Below are 24,372 nucleotides of genomic sequence, written 5' to 3'. Positions count from 1 at the left end.
TTAAAGAACATATCTTGGTATGTACACATGCAAATTTTCATATTAATAACTGAATTGTTATTGTGCTTTTCGGACCCCTGAAGTGATCATGTGTGCCCAGCCAGCGAATTTCACAAACATCGAGATCAGAGCTGTCATCAAATTTTTGTTCCACCAAGGAAAGTCGCTGAAGCAAATTCATGAGGAAATCAGTGGAACACTACGGGACTCTCCTCCATCATAAGCAGTGGTGAAGAAGTGGGTGGCACAGTTTAAACGTGGCGATATTTCAACAGATGATGCTCCACGTGCAGGAAGACCAAAAACAGTGACTGTCCCCAAAATCGTGGATGAAATTCATGACCTTATTCTTGAAAATCGCAGAATCTCAGCAAAACGTGTGGCAGAGATTATGGGCATTTCTTGGGAACGCGTTGGTACCATAATTCATAATGACTTGGACATGCGCGAGCTCTCGGCAAAATGGGTTCCCAAAAACCTGTCATCAGATCAAAAGCGTGAAAGAGTGAGGACATCAAGGGAAGTCATTGCCCATTTTGAACGAAATGCCGACCAATTTCTGTCACGAATATTAACCATGGATGAAACATGGTTGTACCACTACGATCCTGAAACGAAACAACAGTCAATGGAGTGGCGGCACTCAGGTTCCCCTCGCCCCAAGAAGTTCAAGAGGCAGAAGTCAGCTGGGAAAGTGTTTGCAACATTCGTTTGGGGTAAGGATGGAGTCGTACTCAAAGACTACCTGCCCAAGGGTCAGACATTTAATGCAGAGTATTACTCTGCATTACTCACAAAATTTAAAGACAAATTAAAAGTGCAACGCCACAGAAAAATGAAAAAAGGAATTCTGTTCCTGCAGGACAATGCAAGTCCATTGAGCACTGCAAACACAACTGACATTGCATGATCTAGGGTTTCAATGTCTAGATCACCCCTTTATTCCCCAGATCTAGCTCCATCAGACTATTTCCTATTCCCCAAACTCAAACAACACTTGAAAGGACGCCATTTTGGATCTGATAAGGAGGTGATTAGTGCTACGGAACAGTGGTGTGTAGAACAGCTTTCAGAATTTTTTTTCACAGGTCTGCAAAAATTGAAGCACCCTGCAAGGAAGTGTATTGAACTTCGGGGGGAGTATGTAGAATAACTGTAAAATTTCATCATTCCACGTGCACTCCTTCTGGGTTGGGCTACGAACTTTTCAGCACCCCCTCGTACCTCAAATTCAACGCCTGTGGAGAATATCCAACATTCGATTCATACGATAATCTAGTTTCATAGAATAACTTCAGCAAACTAGCAGTCCGGCAATAAGTAAGTGACCTGCTCTTTCTCTACAAAGTAATTAACATTATAATAGGCAATTCCAACATGTTATCAGCCATAACATTTAATGCTCCTCTTTTCAAAACACATCCCAAGCACAAAATCTTTCATTGCCAGAAAGCGAAAACATAAATTTTTTCTACCGCTCCAGCGAGGAGAGCGTGCAACTCTTTCAACATAATTTCAAGTGTAAATAACACATTTGATATTTTTGTAAGGAGTTTATACAAGCTTCAAAATAACATTATGTAATTATAGCAGTATAATTGGGTTCTATCAATAAATAAATAAATCTCTTCCAGACACCTTGTACGTAACATGGAGTCAAATTCCCGTCAATTATACTGCCTTCATCATGTGATATAAAGGGTGTTCCATAAAGTCCGCAGGTTTTAAATCGCTTGTAATTTTTTTTGTTTCAAGGTTGTCAACACTGTTCTTATCATTTTAGTTATCTGTTATCATTCCGATTATTAATTGAGCAATTTTTTTTTCAGTTTAGTTGCCATGGAGCGGTTCACCATCGAGCAACGCGTCGTTATTTTGAAAACACATCACAGAAACGACGAGTGGCCTGCTCTGGATGAACTGGATACCGTGGATATGTGATTTCCCGTACTTTTCTATTGTTGTCGGGGTGCCAGGAATAAACATCCGTTACAAACAATGCATAGCTACCACATAGTCGACAATTTACGAACTGTCTGCATAGCACTCCCCGTTTCTGTAATGTGTTTTCAAAATACCGACACGTTGCTTGATAGTGAACCGCCCCATGGCAACTCAACTGAATATCTGAAAAAGAAACAATTGCTCAATTAATAATCAGAATGATACGAGAACGAAAATGATAAGAACAGTGTTGCCAACCTTCAAACAAAAAAATGACAAGCAATTTAAAACCTGCGAACTTTATGAAACACCCTTTAGATATCATACCCATTAACTTAAAACTTAAATGTGCAGCCTCTTTGAAACGTACTTCTCTGAATCTTTCCTGCTTCCATCTTCTCTCTGGCAATTCTCTCACGTGGCCCATTCCAAACCTCTTCTCTGCTGCTGGATTTTGGGGCAAGCTCCACCTTTTCCTTCCTTTGAACTGTCTTCATGAATTCTATAAAAGGAGAAATGGTAAACATACAATGACATCAGTACAATTATCAAATCATGCAATTACCTCACAAAGCACCTGCACAATACAGTGGAACCTCGATTTTATGTTTTTCGGGGGACCAAGCTGAAAAAACGTAAAATGCTGGAAAACGTAAGATTGAGGAAAATTTTATAACATTTTGCTCTGTTGGGACCATCAAAATAGACTGTATAATGTGGGAAAATGTAAAATCTGGGAACGTAAGATCGGGATTTCCCTGTATTATAATTCAACGTGACTCCACGTGAACATTCAGTGAAGAAAACAATGAAAATGTCAATAAATTAAAATCAACCTTTCTAGCCTACTGTAATTTATTTAAATTGATTGATTGAACTTGTAATTTTGAGCATGTCAGCACTTAGGCTACTTTGCACCCGTCATATTATATGGGGTCCAGCCCCTTACCATAACTAAAATGTAAGTAAATAACATAACTGTAATGTCGAAGGACTAAAATAATTCTTACTTTGGTTAAAAGCTGAGGCTGTAAAGGGGCACTTAACACACATAAGGACAAAACACAGGACATCACACAAGCAGCCCTGCAAGGATTATACTGGCTGTAGATCCAGACGCCAGAGGCTTGTTAGTCTGCAAAATGCAGTCCGGGGTGTACTACATGGAAGGGTTACTCCTTGCACCTCGAAGAGTTAGGTGAAAATGTTGTTCTTCCTAATGACAAGCCTCAACATTCTGTGCCAATGTAGTTGGCACAAATGTTCACAAATCTTTTTTTGAATCAGTTACATCACATTCTGTGTGCCACAAGTTATTTCTAGGGCTACGCAGATATCGGTGCTGATATATTAGGATTGGCTGGTACACTGGCGAACTTTAAAAAAAAGGTCTCCCTCCTCTCAATTAGATTGGAAGCAACAAACAAAAACCGATATTGAAGTGGAAACACTACAGAGTCAATGCCGAAACTCTATGCAAAATAAGAAAGAGCTGCACAGTTGTCAGTCGTGAACACCACACAGAAGAGCAATGTTAACCACGAGTCATCAATGAATTAGCACAGCGTTTCTTTCTGTGGTCATTCGGCCTCGGAAGAAATATTTGTTGTCCATTTTGAGCTTTCAAGAAATCAGGTCCTGAGCTGGCGATTTATTTTCATGAATGAAAATAAGTTGTTCATTGATGTCATTAGCTCTAAAACAAATATAAAAAGAAAATGAGCAAATAAGGTAGTTTCTTTCGGCACGTGACAGGCATATGTGGTAACTTTGCTATTTTTACGACCATATTATATCCCTCTTGTTTACTTTCAACGATAAGGATGAATGTTGGAGTGACCAGAAAAAATGAATGAACACAATAAGCTCTTAAATATTACCCACGCTTCGAAAATAGATTCCGGCCCCAGTGGCAGAGTGGTTACCACATCACGCTATGATGCCAGGCGTCCCACATTCGAATCCTGGCCTGGGCATGGATTTGTGAGTGTCCATTCATCAATTTCATCATATCATCACTCATCCCCATATTTGATTGAGTTTGTGTTTGAAGTCCACTTTATGCACAGTAAGGCTAATCGGGACTGGACCTACAGTTCAAAGTGGGATCCGAACCACTATGTGCCTCCACCAGGTATCGAACCCGGGAATCCTTGTTCACAAGACGACGATGCTACCACTGTGCCATCAGGAAGGCCTCCCCCATATTTGCAACTTAGCCAAAAGTGGCACAAGAATCTAAGTAAAATAAAGCAAATCAATCATACGAACATAGGGTCTCCGGTTTCATAGAGCAGTATGCAAAGCACTTGGTCATGAAGACCCTCAAAATTGAAATAATAAGTGGAACAAAAAACCTGATATTAGAGTATTTAAGAGTTTAGGCAGATTAACAGTTCATGTCAACCTACAACAATTTCACCTGTATTGTGTGATATATGGTTCTGCCCTAATATAATTGAACGTGCTCTTGCGATAATAGTTACACATTACGTTGCCTTTTTGCCTCTTGGTTAATCCATGGCGATGAGAATGATTGACCAATTGATAACGTGGATGTGATGGGGCAAACATGCCTTAATCATGGTTCGAACTTAAGACCTCTGTCTTCAAAGCACGTTACAATCTTCCACATGTGTCTTTTCATCTCCGGTCACCATTAATTTCAAGAGGTAGAAAACGACGTTACTCAAACAAATTGTATAAATAATTTCCATGACCATAAACATTTGTTGCAGTTGTTGAGAGAAATCCATACCCTCGTAATGTTATAAGTAAACGTCTACCTAGTTGATGTCCCAGGAACCTTTCTTGCACGAAAATCACACTGTGTCCACATGATTTACGACTGAATGCTTACTAAAGTAATAGAAATGTGCATCCCTATTTCCATTAATCGTTCACTCTTCATATATTCTGAGGTCAGTTAATTTGAACATACGACCCTAAGACAGCTACACACTGCCAAAAAAACTGCAGTGTCAACAAAGTAATTACTGTATATTTATATATTTTATTTTTGGTAATGGAATATTTTTCCCTTCAGATTCTTATTTATGTTTGTTTGGTTTATTTTACTTCGCTTTTCTGCCACTTTTGGCTAAACGCGACGATGTGGCTGAGCGATGAAATTGATGAAGGGACAATGAACACCGAACGAACACAATGCCAAGGCGGTGTTTAAGCAAGCTGTGTTAACCACTCTACCACAGAGGCCGGAATCCTTTTTAATTAGGAGAAATCGTTCCTTGACAGCAAACTAAGAACAGTTAATATGCTTCACATCAGAGTTATAATATTTTAAATTTCTAACAATCAATTGGGATTTACTCTTAACCATTTTTTTGCCTACATGAAAACTTCCACACAGTTAAGATCGTTTACGCTGACACCAGCGTTAAAGTCTATGCTTTAAGGAATGACTAAGCACAGTATGATGACGGAAAATAATAATTCACATGACTATAGTGATGCATTACATCGGTGAAACATTAATTTTCGTTCAGGAAGAAATATTGCAAAATGCAGGGACACAATGACCAATTTATTTATTTATTTTTACTTCGCTTTTCTTCCACTTTTGAGTAATCACATAGATAAGGATGAAAGGTGTGTTAAGACGAAATTTATGAAAGGCACTCACAAACGCAGGACACAGCCCAAACTTCACAGACCATTATACTGGCCTTGTGTCTAGATGCCAGATCCTCGTTAGTCTGCAAAATATTCTCCATGGTCACAATGACGTAAGCATTCATAGAATAAATTTGTATATCATTCTCCCCCCCTCCCCCAAGAAACGTGAGCTAAACTAGTGCGCATTCTGTGATATGTTCATTACTTCTCAGGAACCACTCGCGGCCTTCAACTAGTTTATCCTGAAAAAACTGCTGGTTAGGATGTTAACAGATATTTCTGGGACAATATCCAAAGAATACTGTCACATACGCAGAATGCAAAACATTTCTATTTTCTCATTTCTACTACAACCCTGGCGAAAAAAGGCAGCTGGAGCATGGTGCTGATCGTATCACCTCTAAAATGGCAGAGCTCGAGAATATGCGGTGCCCTACTACCACATCTCCTAAATGTGACTTCATGGCACATTGCTATACGCACGAGGAACTTTACCTAACCTTTTCTACTACTAACTACTCATGCCAGGAATTTTGGTATTTTTTATACTTTTTTATTTGCCCATTGCTAACCTGGTTCATTCGCAGTCATAACAGCAATTAGTCGATGCAATAAAAATACGCCAAACTTAAAAAGAAACGGGTGTCGGCGTGCACGCACACACACACACACATATACACAGATAGGGGGAGGGGGTAGGAACACAAAAATCTTCCACAAACTGCCCAGATCATGCCTGACAAGACTACAACAGAAAGCTTTCCGGAAACAAGTTTACGTGCACAAAAGGTAGTGATGGCCTTGTCTGCAACTGCCTTCCACCACTTTCTTATCCAATACAGGAGTAATGAAGTGTTTCCAACTACCTTCCAATCTAACTAAGAGGACTGAGACTTTTTTTTAAAGTTCGCCAGTGTACCAGGGGTATCGAATCAGACAGTATGAATTAAACTTTATTTACCAACACCAGACACTACTTTTCCACCATTTTAGTCTTTCTCAGGGTCCACAAAAATGCTGCTGACACCTTTGTGGAGTCTGGAATATTTGCAAAATTTGAAGTTTCCATCGACTTTGCACCAATATTGGTTGAAAAACTGTATTTTGCAATTCATAACAGGAATTTTACTGTTCTGATGCATTCTGTAAATTGCTGCTTGTAATTAGTGGAAGACTTCAAAGAACTTTTAATTAAGAAATATAGTCCTGTTTTGCATGCACTGTACTTACTGTTTTCCTCTAGATTTCACCACATCATGTAGCTTCATCAGGAGATGAGACAAGAATAACCAAAGTTTAAAACATCTGAAGGTAACTTGGATTAAAAAGGTTAAAATGGTAAAAGACAATGCAGTGCCCTGTCACTCCTTCCTACTCCATCTCTAGCTGGCAACTGACTGTCTTATTCAATATGGTTTCTTGGCTGACAGGAAGTAAAGATGGCTACACTTCCTGTTGGCCATTTGTTTATAGTGATGTGACTTTCGTTTGTTTTTCAGGATTCCACACAGAAACACTGCACTTATTGTTGGTACTTTTTTCAGTAATAATTGTCATCCTTTATCTAATGGTCCTGCATGTTCATTTCAGTTTTCTGATGTTTTTAAAATGGCAAATGACTCTTTTTACATCAAGTTCAATTGGTCCTTTTGCACTTCTGATAAATTTGGTTTCTTTCAATCTGTGCTTTCTTGTATTCAAATAAATGTTTTAACAAACCTGATTTTTCTTTGTTTCCTTTAATATCTAGTTAGTGTTCCTCTTGGATTGTACTATGTATTGTTTTCCACAGCTGCAGGTGCAAGAGTATATTCCCGAGTTATCTAGGGGATCAATTCCTTCCTTCTTATATGTATTTAATACATGACAAGGTTTTCTTTCTGGTTTGGCAGCCAAATTTAAGTTATGTACAGGGTTATTACAAATGATATTTCTGATTACAAATTTGAAAAACTCACGTTTAATAACACTCGGATACATGAAAATGGTATCAATGGAAAGGTAAACTCAAAAAGTTTTGTATTACATTTGGTTCACAACATCACATCACATGTGCTCAATGTGAGCGCCCTGTGTCACGCGACACACATTGAGCCTGTAGTCCAATTCCTGCCATACACGTTGTAACATTGGACGATCTACTAATGCAATGGCCTCTGTGATGCAATCCTGGATGGTAGGTGGTAACGGTGGCCGATACACTTGTTGACAAAACCCCAGAGGAAAAAGTCACAGGGTGTAAGGTCGGGGAAACATGGAGGCCAACGCAAACGTTCACTATCGTCACGGCCAGCATGCCCAATCCATCTCTTTGGTAGTCTCCTATTCAGTTCACGTCTGACATCTAAGTGGAAATGGGGTGGTGCCCCATCCTGTTGAAAAATTAAACCTTTGATATCCTGTTCCAGTTGTGGAAGAAGCCATGTAAGTAACATTTGTAGGTACGAAATCCCAGTGATTGTGTTCTCGTCGAAAAAGAAAGGGCCATACACCTTTTCATGGCTGGTAGCGTAAAAAACATTCAGCTTGGGCGAGTCGCGTACATATACCACATAACCTCTAGGATTTTCCAGACCCCAGATTGTGACATTATTCTTGTGCACTTTGCCTGACAGGTGGAAGGTGGCTTCATCACTAAACACCAATGATTCCGTGAAACCATAAGTTTCTATTTCGAATTGCATGACCTCGCAGAAAGACAGTCTCTTGGCTTTGTCGTCCGGTTTCACAGCCTGCAACAATTGCAGACGGCAAGGATGGAACCGCAAACGTTTGCGTAAAATCTTCCACACAGTTGGTTGCGGGATGTCTAATTCTCTGCTGGCTGTGGTGGTGGACTTCTGAGGACTTCGTACGAAACTCTCTCTCGCACGCTCCACAGTTGCTTCGCTCACTAGTGGACGGCAGGTTGACTTTCGCTTTCAGATGCATCCCCTTGCCTTAAAGTCAGAATACCACTTACGGATACTGGGCCCACTTGCTGCATCTTCACCAAACTTCCTTTTAAAATTACGTTGCACAGTGATAACAGACTAGCAGACGTGAAAATCCAGCACACAAAAAGCCTTCATCTCTTCGTTGGCAGCCATTTTCTCTCCTATCGCCCAAGCAACGAAATCAATAACTACACGACATTTGTACCAACCACTGAAACTTCCCTTTCTATTGATACAACTGTCACGTATCTGAGTGTTATTAAACTTGAGATATTCAAGTTTGTAATTGGAAAGATAACTTGTAACAACACTGTACTTTGAGTAAGTGTGTAGAACAACAACAGGTAACCAATCCAAATTTTGCTTTCCTTGTTCATGTTTTCTTCAAATTTCGTGTCTGTATATTTGATATGTATCTTTTTCTTTCTTCAACTGTTCTGGAGTGATACGTAATTTCATACCCCTGGCTATAAAGTTGTACCAAATGTTTCTTTTGTGTATTCTGGAGTGGGCTGAAGATTAAATTTTCCAGTGGTTGGATTCCTGTAGACTGCAGTTTGGAATGTGCCTTGTACTTTCTTGATGGGTAAGTCCAGGTAGTTTAAGGTGTGATTCTCTACTTGTTCTGCTGTAACGACTATATTAGGATGTATGAGATACATAGGCTCATTGCATCTTCTAATTTCTTCCTTATATATTAGCAACACATCAGCCATATAGCTGTAGTACATATTGTGCTTGATTAGGGGATGCTGCATAATTTGTCTTTCAAATTGTTCCATAACCAGATTAGCTAGCAATGGAGATAATGGATTTCCCATAGATAACACTGCAAAAAACAAAATTTGTCCTTTAGATGAAAATGTGTGTTTCTAATGTATTTGTGCATGAAAAAAAACAATCTGCAATTTGTTTCTGTGTATCACATGTCATTTAGCCAAAAAACACAAAGTTTCAAAGTTACATGAAACGTATGATACAATAGCCAAAAGTGTGTTTCTCCTGTGTTACAAAGAATGGATGCTCTAATTTGTACATTGGTATGGCATGATAAGATGCATGCAACAAAGTGACACAAAATCCTGTTGCTTCCTCTGCGAGTGGGACAGCCGGCACAGACCTAATCATTATGTCTGTAAACACTGGCTACCACGACAGGCACAAAGAACATATCACGAGATCCAATTCAGAAGCCCCCAAATGTGGGATACAGCAACGAGGAAAAAGCATCACGCGATTGAGCCCACCATATGTACATGAAGTTCTTCTTACTTGACTGCATATTGGACACAGCCATCTAACCCATGGTCACTTGCTGTAAGGGTTGGACACTCCGATGTGTCGTATTTATAATGTAGTTTTAAGTACTCTATATACACTTGCGCCAATTTTGCTATCCTCTGGCTGACTTTTAATCTTCCAGCTGTTTGTCATCCCTGTTGGGAGGAGATGACAGTATTTTATCAAATGATTTTAGTTTTTTGAGATGAGCTGGTCTGCGAGGAATCTTTAGTTAATTCATCTTTTTAATGTGTTGTTTTTGACTTGTGCAGGTTCCTCCACAACCTTGCACCTTTTACACCCATTGTTTTAACATTTTAAGTGAGAATCTTAGATAAGGGGATATTTCCTGTCATATACAGGGTGTCTATAAAAGAACTCCATGATTTTGAAGCTAAATATTTTATTAAAAACTCAAACTCAGGAAAAAGTAAATATATGTTTTTGAAGGTAATGTTATCGAGTTTTGTTTACAATTTAGTAAATTTCAATGCCCCATTTGTAGCAGCACACATTCAAACGATAATCAACTTCTTGCCACGTTCTGACCAGCATGTCTGGGGTGATGGTTGCCACAGAAGCGATAATTCTTCGCCTTAGATGGTTGATATCTTGAATTTTCTCCGCATAAACCATGTTCTTCACGTGTCTCCATAGGAAAAAGTCTAAGGGAGTAAGGTCCGGACTTCTTGGACCTTTCCTTCCAGTTCCTTTAAACGCCTTAAGCCATTGACGAATGGTTTTGTCCAAAGGTGCAACAGCACCATACCCGCGTCTAAAGTTCCGCTGTACAGTAATAACAGATCCAGTTTCTACAAGCCATATCACACACTGCGCCATCTGTTGTGGCGTCGCCATTGCACTGACTGGGTTTGGCTCTGTTCGGCCACTTCAAGGTCAACGCTGTGCAGCTTTGCGAACCTTTGTTGGAATAAACTCCAAACGGCGTGAATAAAACTTGATGAGCTGCTGATTTCAAAGTAATTAACTAACCTGAGTTATCTAATACCGTTTGCGCACTATGGTTGTTTAAAACCAAGGAGTTCATTTATAGATACCCTATATTGAAGAGTGCAAGATGGCCACACGTGGCAACGAAACCAAAAATTTTAATTCAATCAATCAAAATGTTTCTGCTCCATTACACAGCAAGCTTGGTTTGATGAAAATCTTTGTCAAAGCACTAGACTGAGAAGGCCAAGCTTTCAGGTACCTCAGGATGATATTCCCACGCTTAAGTGAGGCAAAGTTCAAGGAAGGTGTGTTTATTGTCACACAAATCAGAGCCGTTCTTCATGATGGCACGTTTCATGCTACACTTTCTGACTCAGCAATGGCAGCATGACAGGCATTCAAGTTGGTGTGTTCTAGTTTCCTCGGTAATGTCTTAGCACACAATTATGAAGCCATTGTTCTTGACATGGTGCACTGATTTCATGTCATGGGGGGGGGGGGCACATGTCCCTCAAATTAAACTTTCTAGTCTCACATGTGGGTGGGCTTTTCCCTGTAAAATCTGGGAGCAATCAGTGATGAACATGGGTAAAGGTTCCATCAGGACATTTCTGCATTTGAAAAGCGCACCAGAAGACGTTGAATTACTGACTATTGTTGGTCTATCATCAGGGAGACTGCTTGCAGATATGTACAAGCGTAAATGCTCCACAACATCATGTTCGTAGGTATTGTTACTGTGTTTTCCCACTGTACAGTGCATTGTTATATGCCTTTCACACATACTTGTAGCAATGCAAAAGGTAGCTGTCCAATAAAAATGATGCGTGATAGAAGCATATGGTCTTCACACTTCAATTCTGTATCCTTCGTTAAGTCCAAATCACATGACTTCATCTAAAGAACAAAAAATGTCTTCAAATTTGTTGTGCAGTATAATCCTGCAGTCTGTCTATTAGGATCATTAGATAAAGATTGGCAATTATTATTGAAAAAAACTACCAACAAAAAGTGCAGTGTTTCTGTGTGGAATCCTGAAAAACAAACGACAGTCACATTACTATAAACAAAAAACCAACAGGAAGTGCAGCCATCTTTACTTCCAGTCAGCCAAGAAACCATATTGAATAGGACAGTCTGTTCCAGCCAGAGATGGTATAGGAAGGAGTGACAGGGCACTGCATTGTCATTTACCTTTTTAATCCCACTTACCTTCCCATGTTTTAAACTTTGAATATTCTTGTCTCATCTCCTGATGAAGCCACATTATGTGGTGACATCTAGAGGAAAAGAGTAAGTACATGCCAAAAATGAACTTTATATCTTACTGAAATGATGGCATGTGGTGTAAGTTTTCCACACATGGTATGGAACATGTCAGCACATTACAGTTAATAATTATTTTCAAATAGGTACAAGTATGAAGATATTATACATAACATTTAAAAAAACACTGATTATATTATAATTGATTCTTCTTGTTCTTGCTAGTGTTAGTTGCTGGTTTACATTAATTTACATAGATATAATAGATAAAATCAATACATACATATACATGTCCTAGGAGTTCATTTAGGATGTGACAATTTGCAATTTATTGTCAGGTACTCTTTAACAGAATAAAAACAATGATCTAATAGGTATTTTTTTACATGCTTTTTATATGAGGTAGCTGATTGTATTGTCTTTAAGTCACTTGGAAGGTTATTGAAACAGTGAACAGCCATCTATTTAGGTCCTTTCTTGTGTGAGAATTGGTTTAAAGTGTTATCGACTCAGCCATAGTAATTTCATATACCCGGGTGAGTCAAGAGTTTGTTCGTTTTTGCACATGAACATTGAGACTGGATACACAATGTGGGACATCAGACTTATTCAGCAAAGTATAGGCCATTCTGTTCCCACGACGATACCATTTGGCTGGTTTAGAGGCAAAAACTCACGCACCCCTGTTTCCACAGCATCCAATGAGTCACACTGTCATCCTTGAAGGAAATGAGCGAGAGAGCAAAACAAATGGCAATCGAATGGCACGAGATCAGGGCTGTATGGGGGATAAGACAACACTTCAATTCCCTTGAAGTCCTGCAGTTTCTGGGTAACAATTCATGACCATCAACTTGAGGCGTTATCGACCTGTAACAAGGCTCTCTTCAGGCGCATCAGGGTACTTCTGGAGCATAGCATCATGGACCTGCCACAGTTGTACAGCATAAAAGTTCCAATAGATAGCACAGCCATCTGGTGCTAGTTCCCGGAACACTGGAAAATCGATATTCCACCATATGCACAACATGATCATCTTTTCAAACCATCCCCTTTGAACAAGTGGCATTGCTTCTTGCCGTGGCCACAACCACTGCTTACCACTGGCAGAATATCATAGAAAGATCCACTTTTCATCACCTGCGACAATTCGACGCCAAAACTTGTCGACCCATGGATTTTGAAGGAATTGCTCATAGATGGAGACTCGTCATTCAGCCTGTTGTGGTGTCAACTCGTGGGGAACAAGTTGAGGCTGTCGAGAGACAAAACCAATTTCCTGAAGAGAGCAAACCACGGTGCAGTTTGGTCCAAAAAAATATTCACACCCAAAGGTTTTATTGAAAGCACATGAGAATGAAAACTAACCTAATTTAACCAATAATTTTGAACTTTACTAATAAAGAACTAACTAACTATACTGTGACTCGGGAATCCGTGGAGCAAGACCATGCGGTAGTGAAGGGGAGAAAGTGAGTCGGCAGAGCAAAGCAGTGCACGCTGATGCAAAAGGATGGTAGCTGTAGCCCCATTCTTCAAATAATGTCGTAACAAGATATGCATGGCCAAATTGTCCACCTCCTTGACGGATTACCGTAATTGCACTGTGCCTTATCAAAATGCGTGTACCAGTTGGCATGCATGTTACGTGCCCACCGCGAGTTGCTCGCTTAGCTTTCCAGGCTTTTTCTTCGCCTTCACGGTTTCCCAAAATGAAAAAACGAACAACCTTTTGACTCAACCTGGTACTTTCCAGTTTACTCAAGATACTGTGTTTCTTACCTTCATATCTCATGTGCTTCTGTACTTCCCTCCTTGCTGGAGACATGAATATCTCAAATAAGGTAAACAGTCCTGCATTCACCTTCAACCAACGAGGCGCTTCAAAATGCAGCCAAGTAATAAAGGGAATATTGTCTAGCCTTGACCAAATTTTCCTAAAGTGAGTCTTCAGTTCCTCATGTGCTTTTGGCCAGGAAACATGAATGGCTTCTTCATAAAGAAGAACTCTTCTTATGGCAATGTTTGCTTTCACCTGGGGGGGAGAGAAGAAAATATTTCATATCTCAGTGCACAAACAGAATTCGGTACTATCGAAGACACCTATCAATGATTTATTTCGCAATTTTTTACATTGCTAACATACTATTCTGCATTGCGGAACATTTCTTTAGGTGAAATAATGAATTTCTAACGAAAATAATGTCTATTTCTTACATTAACGAGTACTTATTGTTGTTCCTTATTTCCCACAAACCATCCACAGGTAGCCCCAAAAACCATTGACGTTAGCTCAAAAATTCACAATAGCCCCACGAACCATCACGGGGACGAGGTATGCCTACTAGGTTAGGTTAGGTTCCATTAGCACTCCTTTAATTCAAATTAGCATATACGGACAACATCGGCTGTTAGCAGCAGCAATAGTGCGTATTGTGCTCTCGTGCAGAAAGCAAATGGCGGCAGCAGCAATAGTGCGTCGGAAATAGATTTTCGTAGAAAACCACATGCATTCGCATTAAAATGGATCAAAACTACATTCCCGAACATCAACAACGCTACAGAAAATGATTTGCGTAAGTATTTTCTCCTGTAAATTTGAAGAAATCCGTCTCCGGTATAGTAAAGTGTTACCCAGAATTCATTTCCAGCATATTTATTTTGACACATCTGAAGTGAACACGCAAAACCACACTACATGTGTCAAGCACGCCCACTAGAGTACTGCATTGGACCACATTTGCTTGCTCAAACTCGATCAACTCTCCCATGCTAGAGCGTGATACACTTGAATATGTAGAATATCAAATATTATTTCAATGTGACAATAATCGTAGAAATATATGTGTAAAAATTCGTCCCGGTAGTTTCAGCCCATAAACATCTATTCATTTTCATATATTGTTATGTATTGGTAAGATAGTCTAAATTACATTTTAACATGGAGATTATGACTATGTTCACTTCAGTTTCAGTTCCACATGAACTACCGGGCTTCGAGAGTATACAGATTGTTTGCCTGTTTGAGCATTATTCGCTCGAGCGAAGGAACAGCCGATTCTGTCAGCCATCCAGCATTATCCCTGAGAACTATTCGACGATCAAGCAAAAAGGCCTCGATGCAGCACTAACACACACACACACACACACACACACACACACACACACACACAAAACAACTGATTATGTACATTCCTTGAACAGGGTGGCCAGTCTAGGACCATGATAAAATTCAAGTATAATTCCAGGTTTTCAAGGTGAACTTTTCAAAAATACAAGGATACCAGCAGATGTTTTCTGAATTTCAACCTTATGTATTACCGCCTCTCACCACACACAAATAAATTAACAATATAAAAGGTGCCTACGATTCCCATGTATCCAAAAAATCTAATTCAATTCAACTGAACGCATGTAAAAAAAATAAAAATAAACAAGGCCGATAATTTCTTACGTGGGGTTGGCAACACTGATGAAGTTGAGAAAGCACAGGAGCATGCCCTAGTATTCTGTGCTTGCATCAGAGATAGAATCGTCCGAGTGTGGTTGCGTACGTCTGAGTAGCAGTAAGGTGAAATGACTGCCGTAATACAAAATCCCACCAAATGTGAAGTGAGATCTGTCATACAATTTCTTAACGCCAAAGGACAGAATGCAGCTGACTTCCATCGGGAATTGTGTGCCATTTATGGACCGACAGTGATGAGTGAAGGGAAGGTCAGGCAATGGTGCAGAGAGTTTCGGGAAGGGCATTCAAATGTCCATGACAAGTGTAGCGGAAGGCCTAGTGTTAAGACAGACAATCTGGTGGAACGCGTTAATGAGAAAGTGCGTTCCAATCACCAGTTCACAATATCTGAACTCGCCAAAGAGTTTCCAGAAGTGTCTGTGAAAACAGTGCATCGAATTGTGACTGACAACCTGAGGTATCACAAACTGTGTGTGAGGTGGGTTACAAAAATGCTGACAGATGCTTACAGACCTCCTTTTGCACATAGTGACGCGGGATGAAACGTGGATATTGTATGCCACTGGGGAGTCGAAGCAGCAGTCAATGCAATGACGGCACTTTGGTTCTCCTAAAGCGAAGACATTCAAACAAACACCATGAGTTCACAAAATCATGGCAACCATGTTTTGGGACCAAAAGGGTGTGATTTTTGTGGAATTCTTGGAACCAGGATGAACAATTACAGCAGAGGTGTATTGTGAAACACTGAATAATCTGCGACGAGCCATCCAAAATCCACGAGAGGAATGGTACCTCAGGATTTTTTCTGATCCATAATGCCTGCCCACACACAGCTGCTCGTACTGTTGAGACAATTGAAAGATTTCGATGGGAACTATTCAACCATGCCCCTTACACTCCCAACCTCGTCCCCAGCGATTTCTTTCTTTTTCTTCACCTGAAAAAGTGGCTTGCATCGAAGCGTTTCAACGACAGTAACGTGCTCAAGACATGAGTTCTGAACTGGCTGCACTCTCAGGTGGCAGATTTTTACGCAGAGGGTATAAGGAAGCTTGTGCCACACTATCAGAAATGTCTGGAGGTTAATGGTGACTACGTCAAAAAATAGCCAAGGTATGTACTTGTTTATCGATCACAATAAATGTCTTCTCCTATCATTTTCTTGTTTTTTTAAAAAATATTGGCCCTTTTTTTACATGCACCTCGTATATATTTAATTTAAGGTGCAGTTTACATTTGACATTTCATATACTCAGACTAGAAATACATCCACAAACACAAGTAACAAATGTTACGGGATATACTAATGTACGAAAAATTGTTAATTGTAAGAGAGTTTGAAATTTACGTAATCAACTTCAAGATATCCTGCAATAATCTTCCGTCGGTCAGATAGATTGTTCTGGAAAGGACACTAACAAAGGAAACGGATTGCGAGAATTCTGTTATATTTTCGATGCAGCTCTCTTTTGTTTTCCATTCCATCCTCGATAAAGATATAAGATAAACTGGGAAAAACTTGCCTCAAGGCATTAATACATATGCATAAATTCAATGAGATTTGGATTAATAAAAGTGGAATTTTTTTACGCCTACGGAGAACAATTAAAGCAGAATTCACGCATAATTCCCGGAGCCAATAATTCACGCATAATTCCCAGAATTCAAGGAATTCCTGGTGAGTAACCAACCCTGTTGAATTGTGAAAAAAACTTTGCTCCCAGTTAACCCATATTAGATAGTGTACTTGCCGGTGTATAAGATGTACCGGCACATAAGACAGATCACTGAATATTATAATTAATTTACAGTATATCAAATATAAAGTAATATGTAGGTCTATTTTCGACAAATAACTAATTTTACTAGGAAAGAATACATTTTAATCATCTTCATCACACACCGCAAAAAAATTGTCAAACTCAGAACAGAGAATATTTCCAGAAATGAAGGTAATTAAAAAGTGAGTATTGGCATGTAAGACGCACCTTGTTTCTCAGACCTATTTTTAAAATAAAAAGTGAATCTTGTATGCCGACAAATACTGTATACATATTTATACACACAAACACACACACACACAAATACATACTTACAAATACTTACAATCAAACAACATTAATCTGTGAATACTGATCGACTAGCAATAAGTGTTGCCACAAAACATGTTCTTTGTACCGTGCGTCCATTTCGATCTGCAGCCGAGAGATCGGGAGAAACGTGGCGGGCGGCGCTGACGGAGGTGCCGACATTTGCGGCCTGTAATGCCCGCATATTTTTATGGACATATGCAGACATTTATATAAATATTGCAAAACTAGCACTAACCTGTGTTATAAGAGTTGTTCAAAGTGATGTCCACCTACATTCACACATTCCTGGCATCGTTTGATGAAATTTTGATTCACACGCAAAAGTTCTTCTTCCGTAATTCTTCCTAGTTCTGCCCTTATATTGTCTTTTAGTTCGTCGATGCTATGAGGGTTATTTCGGTAGACTCTATTTTTCAAGGTTCCCCACAAATAATAGTCACATACGCTAAGATCTGGCGAACGTGAAGGCCATAAACCTCTTGAAATTATTCTGTCATCAAACACCTCCCTTATAGCGTGGCCGAATCTTGTTGAAAATACCCATATTGTCTCTCATTATCTGATAACAACTGAAAAAACGACGCGAGTATTTGTGTGCGGTACCTCTCTGAATTTATTGTGTCTTCAAAAAATATAGGCCCTATTATTCTTTTGGCACTTACAGCACACCACACACCAATTTTTGCATCGTGTAACGGAACTTCGTGTATTATTCGGGGATTTTCAGTGCTCCAGTATATATTGTTCTGTGAACAAACATGACCACGCAAGTGAAACCATGCCTCATCCGAAAAAATTATTAACTGTGGATCAACAATACCATCTACAATATTCTGCAAAACCCAATTACAGAAATTTACTCTACTTACGTTGTCAGGGGGCCGTAATTCTTGCACTATAGAAACTCTGTACGGTTTTAATTTTAGTAGCTTAGTGGCTGTATGTGCTGATGATTTTGACACGCCCATCTCCTGTGAAACACGGCGTAGAGGTTTGTTTGGAGAACGTTCTAACGCTGCACCAATTTAATCGAGTTTTGCTTCGGTTAGAATCCGTCGTTTTTGCTTAGGTGTTTTAAAATTTAACGATCCAGTTTCTCGTAATTTAAGGACAAGACATCTAACCGTATCTCTATGTGGAGGTGAAACGCCTGGGAATTTCTGTACAAATTGCCTACACACGTCTCGACACGAGTCTGTTTTCACGTAAGTGTCATACATAAAAATTCTTTGTTCTAACGTGAACCTTGCGGCTGGCATTCCAATCGTCTGACTGACACAACACACATACACACTGCAATAACACAAACAAGTAACGGCAAGTAACCAAGAATAACACTCTTACGCACAGTACGAAATTAACACGCTCTTGGTTTACATCTGCCTGCCACTATATTCACAGCTCTGTCTTCATCTAGTCGCGAAGGAAGAAAAAACTCGAGCTCGGAGATTTCGGATTGCAAGGAAGTTCACGAAAACCATTGACTTTTAACGGTTCGTCTGCAGCGTAATCTTGATACAGTGTTGCACATTCGAAACCTCCAAACGATCCCCATCGATACAAAACTCTTTCAAGGATATAAACTTAAGCAGGACGTTCCTGGTCAAAACTATGATTAAAATGTTTTACAGAGTATTATCTGTGGCTCTTAATATAATTTCTAAAGCGTATTTATTTGTGTATATAAGGGTGGAACTTGGAAGAATTACAGAAGAACTTTTGCGTGTTATAACACAGGTTAGTGCTCGTTTTGCAAGATGTCCACAAAAATAAGCGGGCATTACAGGCCTCAAATGTCGGCATCTCCGTCAGCGCCGCCCGCCACGTTTCTCCCGATCTCTCGGCTGCAGATCGAAATGGACGCACTGTATAAGTGCATGCCAAAATTTTAATTTTTCTACAATGTACTCTCAAAGAATATGCAATGTAACTTTGCACGATTGTCAGCTCATAATGGTACTATACCTTCAGAAATTTCTGTTCACTTTGGTTTCTTGTAGGGACCACAGTGTCCCCTGAAGAGGAATATTTGTGTGGAATTTAGTCTTTCTTGTGTTCTTCTTCCTTTATCATGGCTGGTTGCACCATCTAAGCCCAACTAAACAACATTTTGCAGTTGTTCACCTCTGCCTAATGCTAACTAGCATTTAAAGTCCAGCATAATGTGAATATTTGTTTAACGAATAAATATTAGGTAGTCATTTGCGAGCATATTCTGAAAATGTTACGTATTAACCAGAGCTGAGCCGATACCTCTACGAACCGATACCGATGCCAAAACTCTTACAGATTCCCATTGACACGGATGCTTGAAAATTGCAGTAATTTAAATTTGTTCAAAATATTGATCAATATTGGTAGGTAAATATTCTTCTCCAATTATATGCATGAATTTCAAAGTAATTTGGTTTAGAATACTCAGGAATTGCATCAGAATATTAAAATAGATGTTATGAATCAAAAAATACAGTTTTTCGTGCAAAATTTGGTGCAAAATAAAAGAATGTTGAATTTTGCATAATGACCAGGATAATTTGACTTTGCCTAAAGTGTTGTGCATCATTGTTGCGTACCCCATGAAAGACTAATATTGTTGGAAAAGTATCGGCTGGTATCGGTAGATGAATTCCAACTGATACTTTCTAATATCAATACCACTATATCGGTTCAGCCCTAGTGTTAACAGTTACACTTTTATTTCATAAGTAGGATTTTAGTGCATGCTTGTACATATATATGTAAATACAAAATATGCTCTAGGTTAGAGTAATGCATTTGAAGTTTGTAAAATTAAACTAACATGGCGTTGCAAATAAAGGTGAAAATGAATGTCTACAAATTTCATCACCAGAACTATACAATATACGCAATGGATACCTTGCCTTGTGCAACCCTAGTTTGTAATCTTGGAAATTAACCCTTAGCTGGTGAGGTGGATTTTTTCGGACATAACTGATGAGGTGGGAGTGGGACAAACCCTGAATGAAAATTTGTCTACACGATGAATGGTTAAAATGTATTTAAAAGACTAAAATAATGAATGAAGTTGATTTAAATTAACACAAGTATATCAATTATTTAGACAAAATATTACAGAAAATACATATAAATACAACTTTCTTTCAAAATGCAAAATAAAGAGCCAAAATGCACATCTTCACATTTTTTAATATTTGCAGGCCATAAAGAAGGGAAAAATTCCTAATTCTTACAAAATATTGATTATTAGGATGCAAGATATAAAGAAGAATAAAAATATTTTACAATCAGATTACACTGATGCATTTTTCATGCTGTTTTTTTTTTAAAAAAATTTCCCATTTGAGCTTGATTCTTTCATGAAAAAATTAATCCAACTGAGCTCCCCACAATAATATCAGTACATCAATGATTTTTCTTTTGATATCACTGAACACTTGCAGTGTGCATGTTGTTCAAAACCTCCAGAGAGGGTTTACAATGAATAAAGGTTTCATCTGGCCAAGGTTAAACTACATCATCAATATCAGGTATTATTTTCTCTTATCTACTTGGGAGAAGATTGTTCTCAGCACTGAAAATTAATTATATATATATATATATATATATATATATATATATATATATATATATATATATATATATATATATATATATATAGTGAAAGAGGAGAGAGGAAACACTCACCGGACACAGAAAAAAATCAAATTTTCGTGATGGTATGTCACATCTTCAGGAGTAGAGACACGTTGTAGAACTTGGTGACAAGAAGAAGGAAGAGTAAGCATGACCTGCAGTGTTGCGAGGTCCCGAAAAAAAAAGTGGGTGAGGATAGGGGATGAGGGGCGTTACTGGGTGGCCTTGTTCAGGCCTGGAGGTGTGGTTGCATTCATGGTCCATATGTAGGCCCTTTCCCATCTTCTACGTATTGAGGTGTTGGTGGATTGGGGCAAGGAGTGGACGATCGCTACCTGGAAGCAGTCATTAAAAGGAATATTGTGGTGATTGGTGTGAATGGCAACAGCAAAGTCCAGGTTTTGGGTAGAGGAGCGGTGGTTGTTGATGCGGAGGTTCAGGGCTGTGGATGTTTCCCCCAGGTAGAAGCTCCCACGGATGTTGCACGTGAGGATATAAATTAGGTTAGAGCTGTTGCAGGTTCCTTTGGGGTAGAGGGTGAATTTGCCGGTGGCAGTGTGGATCTGGAGGGTGCGGGAAGTGACAAATATGGGGCAGGTTTTGCACCTTAGGCGGTTGCATTTGTGGGCAGGTGCAAGTTGATTGTGAGTCGGTGGATTGTGGTGGACCAGGATGTTTTGGAGATTGGGAGGGAGTTTGAAAACAACTCTGGGCTTGTCGGGGAAGATATTTCTGGTGTCAGGATTACAGTGCAGGATGGGAAGGAGGGAACGTAGAGTGTGTCTGATTTTGTTGAGTTGGGGGTGATATTGGGTGACAAGTGCAGGGGGATTGGTGGCAGGTTTCTTGGTGGGGAGTGTATGAAGCAGTTCGGGATATTTGTTTAGTGACCAGGGTGGAAGGATATCCACGGTTGGTCAAGGCTTGGTGTAAGCGGAGGTTATGAGGTGTTGAGGCGTTGACCTCTGAGGGCCAGGGAGAATGGGATATCCCGAGCTGCTTCCTACACTCCCACCAAGAAACCTGCCACCAATCTCCCTGCACTTGTCACCCAATATCACCCCCACCTCAACAAAATCAGACACACTCTACGATCCCTCCTTCCCATCCTGCACAGTAATCCTGACACCAGAAATATCTTCCCCGACAAGCCCAGAGTTGTTTTCAAACTCCCTCCCAATCTCCAAAACATCCTGGTCCACCACAATCCACCTACTCACAACCAACTCGCACCTGCCCACAAATGCAACCACCCAAGGTGCAAAACCTGCCCCATATTTGTCACTTCCTGCACTCTCCAGATGCACACTGCCACAGGCAAATTCACCCTCTACCCCAAAGGAACCTGCAACAGCTCTAACCTAATTTATATCCTCACCTGCAATATCTGTGGGAGCTTCTACCTGGGGGAAACATCCACAGCCCTGAACCTCCGCATCAACAACCACCACTCCTCTACCCAAAACCTGGACTTGCTGTTGCCATTCACACCAATCACCACAATATTCCCTTTAATGACTGCTTCCAGGTAGCGATCGTCCACTGGCACTGTCAACACTTTTTTGGGGGGGACCTGGCAACACTGCAGGTCATGCTTACTCTTCCTTCTTGTCACCAAGTTCTACAACGTCTCTCTACTCCTGAAGATGTAACATACATACAATCGCGAAAATTTTAATTTTTTCTGTGTCTGGTGAGAGTTTCATCTCTCCCTTTTCACTATTTATTTAGCCCTTGTGGCCCTCCTTCCTTTTATATATATAAAAAAAAATGGTTAAAAATATACTTACAAATTCATTTATTAAGTCCTCTTGATTTCTGCACATTTTTCCGACAGCATTATGTGGAAAATATGAAAAGGAACTGAAATGCCATTGTAGAGAATATTGATTGTCTTCTACGCTCAACTCACACATTGCCGCCATGAGAAAGAGCTTCATGAAAGCTGATAAAATCTGCTGGGCATGATGAATGCTTCCACAAGGAGTAATAACAGATGGGTTGGAGCAAAAGCCAGGTATATTCCAAACTGGAAGAAATATATATATAAATGGATAAAAGAAAGAAGGGCCAAAAGGGCTAAATAAAAAGCAAAGAAGGAGAAAGGAAACATTGAGAATGCAGCTATAGTCTGCGAAAATTCTAATTTTTTAACTGCCTGGTGAGCGTTTCCTTTCTCCTTCTTTGCTTTATATATATAAGGAATAGAATGAGAAAGTGGTTAGCTTGAGTCCCGGGGGGAGGGGGGTTATGATGGCATGCATGCCTGTATGTAGGTTTCTTTCCCATCGCCTATGGGTGGAGGTGTCAGTGTGCTGGGGTAATGGATGTATTATGGCTACATGGAAAAAATGTTGAAGGTGGTGTTGGGCTGTTGGTGTGGGTGGCAACGGTGAAGTCTGAGTTTTGGGTTGAGGCTCAGTGGTTATTGATGCAGAGGTTCAGGGGGGCAGAGATTTCACCCAGGCAGAAGTAAACACAGATTTGACAGATGAGGGTGTATATGAGGTTGGAGGAGTGGCAGGTGCCCTTTGGGTGAAGGTCGAATTCACCAGGTGTAATAGGGATCTGCAGGGTGGGGAAGATGATGAGTATGGGGCAGGTCTTGCACCTGGGTTTGTTGCGCTGGTGGGGCGGGGGTGGTGGGAGCATTATGGACCAAGATGTTATTGAGGTTGGGGGGGGAGGAAGACAACCCTAGGTTTGTCCCGAAAGATGTCTCTGGTGGGAAGCAGGGAGTGGATGGTATGTTCGATTTTCAGGAAGTGAGGGTGGTATTCGGTGATCAGAGCGGGAGGGTTGGTTTTGGGTTGTATGGCACAGGTATGGGAGGTGGCCCTGGTTATTTGTTTGTTGATGAGGGTGGATGGGTAGCACCAGTTCATTAGGGCTTACTGTCTCCTACGCCATTTATATATTGAAGAGTGATGCAGAGCATTTATTTATATATATATATATATATATATAAAACACAGGAATAGGATAAGAAAAAGGTGCCAGAAGGGCGGATAAATACTAATGATGAAGGAGACAGTAAACACTTACCACACAAAGAGAAATTATTCTATATTTCGCGATCTGTGTCGCATTATCAAGTTAGAAGGAGAAAGATCGGCGTTACTTGGAGAAGAGGCACAGAATACTGACCGTAGCGTCTCTACGATCAGTGTTGCCA

General features: G+C 39.9%; 1 protein-coding gene across 1 annotated transcript in view; it reads right to left on the bottom strand.

Moving 5' to 3' along the window:
• LOC145982236 (uncharacterized) overlaps window positions 1–24,372 on the bottom strand; it is a 70,545-nt gene that overhangs the window by 6,190 nt on the left and 39,983 nt on the right. Inside the window, exons 3-5 of the mRNA XM_083115808.1 lie at window positions 22,988–23,226; window positions 13,800–14,052; window positions 2,315–2,446 (exon numbers count right to left, since the gene is read on the bottom strand). Coding sequence (XP_082971934.1) covers window positions 2,315–2,446; window positions 13,800–14,052; window positions 22,988–23,226 — 624 coding nt within the window. The remainder of the gene's footprint in view (window positions 1–2,314; window positions 2,447–13,799; window positions 14,053–22,987; window positions 23,227–24,372) is intronic.

This window comes from Lepisma saccharinum, assembly GCF_977018435.1.
Source record: "Lepisma saccharinum chromosome 15 unlocalized genomic scaffold, izLepSacc3.1 SUPER_15_unloc_1, whole genome shotgun sequence".
In the NCBI taxonomy this organism is placed as follows: domain Eukaryota; kingdom Metazoa; phylum Arthropoda; class Insecta; order Zygentoma; family Lepismatidae; genus Lepisma; species Lepisma saccharinum.
Note: the sequence above shows the minus strand (reverse complement) of the source record. Positions and strands in the feature narration are given on the sequence as shown.